The sequence below is a fragment of the Megalops cyprinoides genome, chromosome 9 (assembly GCF_013368585.1).
Source record: "Megalops cyprinoides isolate fMegCyp1 chromosome 9, fMegCyp1.pri, whole genome shotgun sequence".
NCBI lineage: Eukaryota > Metazoa > Chordata > Actinopteri > Elopiformes > Megalopidae > Megalops > Megalops cyprinoides.
This window is the reverse complement of record NC_050591.1, coordinates 28,204,869-28,213,305: the sequence shown is the minus strand read 5'-3', so window position 1 is coordinate 28,213,305 and position 8,437 is coordinate 28,204,869. Positions and strand designations below refer to the sequence as shown.

General features: G+C 42.7%; 1 protein-coding gene across 1 annotated transcript in view; it reads right to left on the bottom strand.

Annotated features, from left to right (window-relative positions):
* Positions 1–1,633: 1,633 nt before the first annotated feature.
* The window catches only part of cog6 (component of oligomeric golgi complex 6), a 33,098-nt gene continuing 26,294 nt past the window's right edge, over positions 1,634–8,437 (bottom strand). The window contains exon 19 of the mRNA XM_036537821.1: positions 1,634–2,398. Coding sequence (XP_036393714.1) covers positions 2,251–2,398 — 148 coding nt within the window. The 3' untranslated portion in view covers positions 1,634–2,250. The remainder of the gene's footprint in view (positions 2,399–8,437) is intronic.

The following is an 8,437-nucleotide window of genomic DNA, read 5'->3' as shown; positions in this document are numbered from 1 at the left end:
CCAGAAGAAATCATTCTACATTTTTTGAAATGTAATGGTAAATTGACACAGATTTTTTTTTCCAGCACTGCTGATGGCTAAAATAGGTTTAAATTGAACTGCTGATTTCATATGAAAGCATTCATAACACTTCAACCCCTGCCACCTGATGGCTAATGTGTAGTGGCCCATCAATCTTATCACCTCTTGTTCCATAAAAAAATCTTTTCATCATGTTACCTCCAGATCCATACAAGAGCTTTTCAGTTAGCCTTTTCACAGACAAACAGATAAACACACTGGGGATAATCTCATAAACTCTGCTCCACCTACTGCTGGTAGAGGAGATCATTATATTAACCCACATCAATACACTTTCTCAACTCGCATTCCTTTTTGTGTGACATGCTTTAGCTTGTTAACATCAGTGACAAGACAGTGACTCTAATAACTCTTTGCATTCAGTGTGTAAAGGCTTGTCATGATGAAGTATATTACCCCACACATTAGCCCATCCTGAAGAAACACATGCTGCTTTTAACCAGCAGTTCTATTGTTACCAGGCACTCATATCCATAAATACAATAAACACACACTGCTTTATTAGCTGTACAATATTTTACAGTTGGTTTTAAAAAGGCAGACATTTCAGTCTAAGGGGATCGGCTGTGGATGAATTAAATAGAGGGGTCATTTTAGTTCAAACATTTGCATACTAGTGAACTTTTATGCCATCACTCCAAAAAGGGTTTAACAGTAAATTTGTTTACAGTTTCATGAAAGTTGCAACAATTCAATCTATATGAGGTATGTACATATTTCCTTGCACACATACAAAAAGTCACACACTTTCTTTCTTTTTAAGCAGTGGGCACAGAAAGACCTAACCACACCCAGCAGCAATGAGGTTCAAATCGAATCACCCTGAAGTAGACCAGTATGCAACTACACACCGCACTTTGCTTACTACACTTAGCTTACTCATCATCTCAGAAAATAGAGTTAGGCAATTTCAGTATAAACTGCAAAAAACTCTTCAGGGCTCTCGGACACGTGTTGCACGCTGATGTCAATACAGACTACACTATCATGTTAGAATGGCTACAGTTACAGTCACCGAGCATTAGCAGGATCTGAGGCATCACGCAGTGAGAGGCACCGGATAGAGAGAGAGCCTTTGGTAGAGGCATGTGACACAGACGTCTCTCCAGAAGAAAAGCCACTCTGCTTGAAGCCACGTCAGCGCACTTAGCGTGGTCTCCTCGGCCCACCCCTTCCCCCCCGTCACCCCTCTTATCTCTGGAAAATTGGAGCATTTAGATCTCTTTTTTTCTACACCAGCTGAGGCGTCTAATAATAGTCTGTAAGCAATATCATTTTTTCCATCTTTTCCTTCTCTTTTCATTGCTCCCCCTAAATATAGCTGGCCAATGAAGCCTGGCAGGAATTTTTCCTGCAATTAAAGGATGGCGTGACTGGCGATTCGGCCGACAACATGAAAGCACCATTGTCTGAGAGAATGCGCTCAGCTGTCCTCCCATTGGTCGCTGCCTCAACCGGGCGGCCACAAAATTTCATTTAACTATCTCTGTCACAGACAGAAAAAAAAAATGAAGACGCACAAGCTTCGAAACGTTTAAATGTACTTTAATGCAGTTTAGGGGGAAAAAAAGATTTAATGAGAAGAAACGCAGATCTGTTCCTGATTAAAGACTGGAGCAGAGTCAGAAGGGTGTGTGTGTGTACGTGTGTGTGTGTGTGTGTGTGTGTGTGTGTGTTTGCATGCGTGCATGAGCCTGCAGAACCTAAAGTGTCTCTGCAGTGTCTGCATGGTTGTTATTGGGACTGTCTGAATCTTTCTGCTCATTGATTTAAAAAAATAAATAAAAGGTGTCCTCTTTCCTCCCACCGTCTCCAGTGCCAAGACAGCACACTCAGAGGACAGAGACAGTATAGACAACAGAGACAGTGTGCTCAGATGACAGAGACAGTACAGAGGACAGACACAGTGTGATCATAGAATGTCCAAAACACACTCCCAGAGTGTCTCAGCTCCAGCCCAGTGCGGCTTCTTTCTCCGTCAGTTTGTTTCGGAGGAAAAACCCACTGAAGCCTCAGAGTCACATCAAATATCCCAGCACCAACAGCGTTCCAGAGCCCGATTCTCACCCCAGGATGTATGATTAAGCCTTCAGCCCCGGCCCTCTGAGAGGGAGCGCAGCGTCGCAGTGTCCGTGTCACGGCCCTTCAGACCGCACCGGCGGCCTCCTCTCAGGACAGCAGGGTCTGCACCTGCTGGGGGGACCTGTGCAGCACGCTCTCTGGGTCTTTGTACCCATTGGCGGGGTTGGTCACGGCCGCGTACACCTCCCCGTAGACACGGCACACCAGCTCCGTGGACTGCCGGAAGATCTGCTCCCTGCGGACGGGGGAACACACAGGTGAAGCGGGGTGCCGGGGACACGGGACAGCCTGCGGGCGGGGGGGGGGCTGCTTTTGAAAAGAAGCTGACAGGAGCACTGGAGGTGCCCTGAGCTCCGCTGTGTGACATTTTCCAAGATGAACAAATCCTACTTTTGCTGACTCGGCAGAGCCACAAGAGCTTTTTACAACCCACTCTCCTGAAAGAGTACGCCGAGTATTTCATGGACTTTTTTTCCTTGGCATGAAAGGCTAACCCCAAGCCATGTTTGAACTGCAGCTAATATTTTGTCGCTTTCTGAAAAACTTCAAATAAAAGGTACTTTATACGTAGCACACTGTAATATAATAATAAAATAATAACCATATATATAACATAGTAACATACATGCATACATTTAACATACTATATACAGTATAAAACCATTTTCAATGGGACTTGTAATGAATACTTGTCCCACAACCTGAATAAGATTAATCTCCCCAGGTGTTCGATGCTGCCACACAGAACACACGTCACGCTCCTGTAGTAAAAGTCAGAAGAAGCAGGAGACATCCTTCTCTGGGACAGGTTGGCTTTTGTGGACTGGCCAGGCATCCTTTTTCATTTTCTATGCTAAAGGGTAACGTGATTTTTCCCCGTTTTTTCTTTGTAATACAGAGGAGACAGTCCAAATGTTTATGTGACAGAAAGGTTACTCTGACTTTATTTAAACTGGGCTCTGGTACATGGCCAATGTTTAAAAACTGCCTTTTTAAACAAGCGTAGATCATCTATACTGTACTTGACTGCTTGCTGCATGGGTGGCCACATTGCCTCGGACTCCACAGGAAAGTGGACTGCAGTGGTGACCACCTGTCTTTGCATTCACCATGATGACTTGGACTGACAGGACCTGATGCCTGAGGTTATCCAATCAGAGCGCAGTTCTCACCTCTCCTCTACAGAGAGATAGTTTCCCTTTTCTAAGCACAGTTCAACAGGCACGTCTACAGGTTATTTTAAGCTTTTTCCCTCTTCTCACCCTTTTTGGAGTCACTGAATGTACTTCATAAAGCTCTCTCCTCCATAACACCCCCCTTACCCGCACAGCAGCACTGAAGCACTGTGAACGCAACAGTAGTTCACAGCAAATGGCTGTTTTTCACACTACAAATTCTGCAGCGCACCACAGCTGAATGGAGGGCGGGCGCATCTCCACTGGCTTCATCTGAGAAACTCACAGGCGACTCACAGACTGCTAGAGGGTGACAGAGCAGCGGCACGAGGGGATACTGGCAAACCCTAGCCAGCAACACTAACTGTGTTCTAATGCTGCAGATTCATGACCACCACCTCAAATGACACAGCTCAGGTTTGACCCCGGGTCTGTAAGGCTGTAGGGCTCCGTCTGCACTCAACTGAGCTTTACCAAACTGAGACTCTAAGGAGCCCCATGTCTGCAGGCTTAAAGTCTGGCTCCAGCTGGATCCAATTAAGCCAATTAAGACTCTCCGTGTAAATCCATGCAATTTGCAACTGTATTTCAAAAAGAAATTTTAATTATGCGACTTTGAAATTGTTTGGTTATTACATCGCCGATGTGATTGCTCATTCCGGATGACTCGTAGTCATCACCGATTTTTTCCCATGATGACAGGGGCTGACACCATCCTGTCTGAGATTTCACAAACTCAAAAAAACGCGGCTTAGTGGGGAAGTACCTGCTGTGAGTAAAGTAACATGCGCTTTGCAATGTTTATGCAACCGGTTCATTCCAGTGATCTGAGGGACAAGGCAATGGAGTGAGTTAGCCATCAATAACAGGACCCGCTCTGATAAGGCGGGCACATTCATATACAACACTTCCATTAAGATGGAACCCTTAAAAACCACATATGATAAATCACAGATTATTTGATCGTGCTGTAGAAACATTGTGCCTATTTAGCTTTCAAGATATTGAAGACAAGTTTTTAGAGTGTAATGTCAACTCAGCACCACTAGTGTTCAAGTAAAAACATATTTCATTTGTGCCACTAAAATTGTTTTTGATTTACGAGTTATAAAATTTGATATCAGTTATGAAGTGTCAGCACTGAGCGCTCCTATAAAGTGAGAATTACTCCTTTGTTTATACTATTTTGAGGAAAAAGCCATTTTTCCCTCTTTTTAACTGTTGCCCTATTCGTCCCACATCATTTGGATCATCTAACCATGTCCTCTCTTAAAACACTGAGTTCCACAGTAGAGAACTGTGGCTTTCTTTGACGCTCCATCATTATCTAACTGTCAGATTCCATTGTGCTAGCAAAGCCGATGACTGCCAGGGCATACACAACATTGCATTTTACATATGTCTCATTGGTTGCTGTCCCCTGCAAGCAGCTGGTGTATTCATTCAGACACCACCTTCATGAATCAGTGTATATGACTGTAACACAGATTTTGTGAGATACAGAGATGCCAATGCAACTTTTATGATTGTTTTAAGTTAGCACTTTTAGCCATATTTTGTGCTATTCCTCATTATTGGCCTGATTCTGCAATTTCAAAAAACATAATTCTATGAATTCTTTCTTATGAAAGCACTTTGACTATAATAGGTGATTTATAAAATTTGATTTATCTGATTATAATCAGTTTTTGTGTATTTCTATATTCATAAGAGCAGAGTTTCAGTACTTCACCATAGACTCTTCTCATTCTGTGAGAAAGGAGAGTTGGGCCAGAAATAACATGGTTTAGAGGGCCACCTACAGTTGTAGTACCGGCACCTTCCTGTTACAAAACTGAAGTTACTTCCACAGATGTGTCATGGTCGTAAACAAGAAATCCAGGAAAAGAAATAATGACTCAAAAACAGAGAACTTAAAAGCATTCCACAGTCAACAGAAGTTTCATCTCTAATATTAGGTTTGACTTAAAATGACCGCAGTGATTCCCACATGAAATGTAATACACACCAGACCAGGTTCCTTACTTCCCCAACATACAGAGAGACAGAGAGACAGACACACACACACACACACACTGTGACTTTAACCTATTACACTGAGAAACAAACTTCAGCATTAGCCAAACGGAACAATGCTATGATTGACACTTTTGCAGCTTAAGTAGAATAACTAAAACGTGAACGAAAACTCATTTGACACTTTTCAAAAATGGGGGAATGGCCCCACTCAGAACCTGACAGCTCAAAAACAAAGTGCAGAGAAAGTTGAAGGTAATGAGAGGGCTTTTTAAAAATTCGGTCTGAAATGGCCCTGGAGAAGAACAAAGTGGCACAGAAGGGGTCTCCGCAGACACTTCCCACAATTCTCTGAGGGCGCGGGCTGTCTGAAGATCTGTAATAACGCTCCATCTGCCTGGAGCCCTGTGTCTTTCATAGCGCCGAGGCAGGGCAGGCCCCTCTCTCGAGTGGCCGGCCTGAAGAACGCGGCGACCCTCCGTTCTCTGCCTCGGAACAGGCCCCTCTTTGATCTCCCCCTGCTTTAACTTTCTGTGAGCACGCTGTGTCCACAGCGGGGACTGCAGCCTTCCTGTCCTTTAAACACATTCAAACACGCCTTGCTTTACCAGGAAGCACGCTTACAGCGGACTGCCAAGGGCTGCCAGTGATTTGTGACAGGGATGTTAAAGCGCCTGGGGGTCTGAAACACATTTAAACTGAACTGAATTTCCCTAAATGAAATGCTGAATTCAGTGTACATCTAAGAGCAGTTACCTGAAGCCTGCTCCAGTAGCAGAGATGGTAATGGCTGATTCAGAATACAGAAAACATAACAAAGCTGTGACAAAAACACATTTTCAACTTCCTAATTAATAACAGTTTTGTGTTTGCGTATACACGTAGAATCGTCTATTTTAGTACAGTCAAGATATTTCAACAGGCTCCTGAGTGACTCAGTCAACAAGGCACTTGTCTCTTTTGCTGGAGTTTGAAACTGGCTATGACATTTCCCAACGAAACTGGGAACTCACATCAACACAACAAACCGGCTTTGTTCCATCAAGGATCCTAGGTCAGCCAGGGTATCCTCATTTTACAGTTCTTAGGGACTCTACAAGTTCTCCGCAACTCAGATGACATCAGCATAGCAGAGCCTATCGTCCAAATGATGCCCACTTCACTGTGGTGCACTGTGAGACTTATGAAAAAATATCCATTGGCTTGCATGTGAGCCTGTCAGAGAATTGCATTCATCTGGCTTTAGCACACCTACATGAATACAGACGCGGTCACAGCGAGGGGAGTCTTATATGCTGTTGACGATTCCACAAAGAGGAAAAAATACTTCAAAAGACAAATTATTGATGCAAGATAACAAAAGTACTTCCACCTTTTCTCATGCATAGGTATAGACCACATGTAGGTACATACTGTTTAAATACATGGGAACAAAAAATGATCAATGTAATGTTTGCTGGGTCACCAAAGTTTGCCTGTACTGATATAAGGTAAACAGCAGTAGTACATGTCACATGACGGGGGAGGCAATGAAGAGACCACATGCTTCATACACCTCTACAGCTTTATTAACATTAAATTATTTAATTTACTTGCTTAGTGTAAAGTGAAGTACTGAATTATTAAACAGGCACAATGCATGCACCTAGGTATATGTACTTGTTAAGGCGCGATGTGTGAGTGTTGTGATGTGTATGTGTGTGGGTCTGCAGCTAATAAGTGACATCCTGCACATCCTGTCTTAAAATCCCCTTTAATGAAGAACATTATCCGCAGGTACACTGAGTGCTACCTGCATCTCCCTCCATTCCTGCCGCATTTCCAAGAAACTGTGACTCACAAGTTAATTTCCTGCGAAAGCATCGCCGACGATCCATTTAAAACCTCTTACGGTCCCAAACAAACCGCACACACGTGCACCCAGAGCTGGCCATTTACTGAAACCCTCAGTTGCTATTTTCATACAGCATGCACAGTGGCAACATACCCAAATGTTCAGTTTAAATTTTGATTGCCTAAATTTGGGTTGACAACCTCTACGATCATGAGAATACAACATGGAGTATTTGTGGTTCTAATGAAACTGCCATTGCCATTTGGCCAATTTCATGTCAGAGAGTATTTATTAAAGAGGAGACCAGGCACTCTGCTTTCCTTCTCAATCCACCAGTTCTGGTGATGGAACATTAGCTTCAGCTTTTATTGTAAAATACAGAATCTACATCTTTGTTTTATAGAATATCTTTGACCATGGAAAAACAGGAAAATATCCCTGGTATTTTTTTTTCATTAACTTGTATGGTCAGTTGGTACAAAGATTTTGTAGCACAAAAACAAATCCAATCGGCATACCGTTCAGCTTTGACTTTTGAATAAATTAAACCTGTAAATAGCATTAAAATATTACAAAATTCAAACAACAGTTGAAAAGATTTACATTTTCAGTAACAGATTCTGCAGTGAGATGGCGATGGGAAGAGGAAACTGAGATTCACATCTTGCGCTGTCTTGTCTCACACATTTCCAACTTACACAAAGTAAGAAAAAATGAACCCATTTAACACTGAGACAATATTTATTGCAGTTGCTAAACTCCAAAGACATCAGGTTCCAAGGTTCCTGAATTGTTTTAATTTCGCTTGTTTTAGTCTTTAGTAAAGCAGCTCAGTAGTTAGGTAATTAACATGCAAACAGCGTGCACATATCATGCGCTTAAGATAATGTTGTAGCAGTAAAGGTCAATGGTTGGTTTATCGAGAGGTTGCCTTGTCTTCATTACTGAGAGCCCGTCTCGACTGGCTCGTGTCTGCAATGCTTCTCTGTGCATATTGGATTTTGCACCAGTGGTAGTTTATGTGTGTGTCCAGTGCACTTTCAACAGTATAATACAAACAACACTGTCTGACAAACATAATGTATGCATTGGTTGGTAGTTAAGTGCGTATTGTATAAATGTTTTTGTTGAAGTGAGTTAGAGGGTTCATCACTTCAAATCGTACGTTTGTTTTTAGGTGTAACGACAGTCTCTCATGTTGACATACTGCTGCAGTGAGACATACATTTGTTAATGTCAGTAAAGGTTT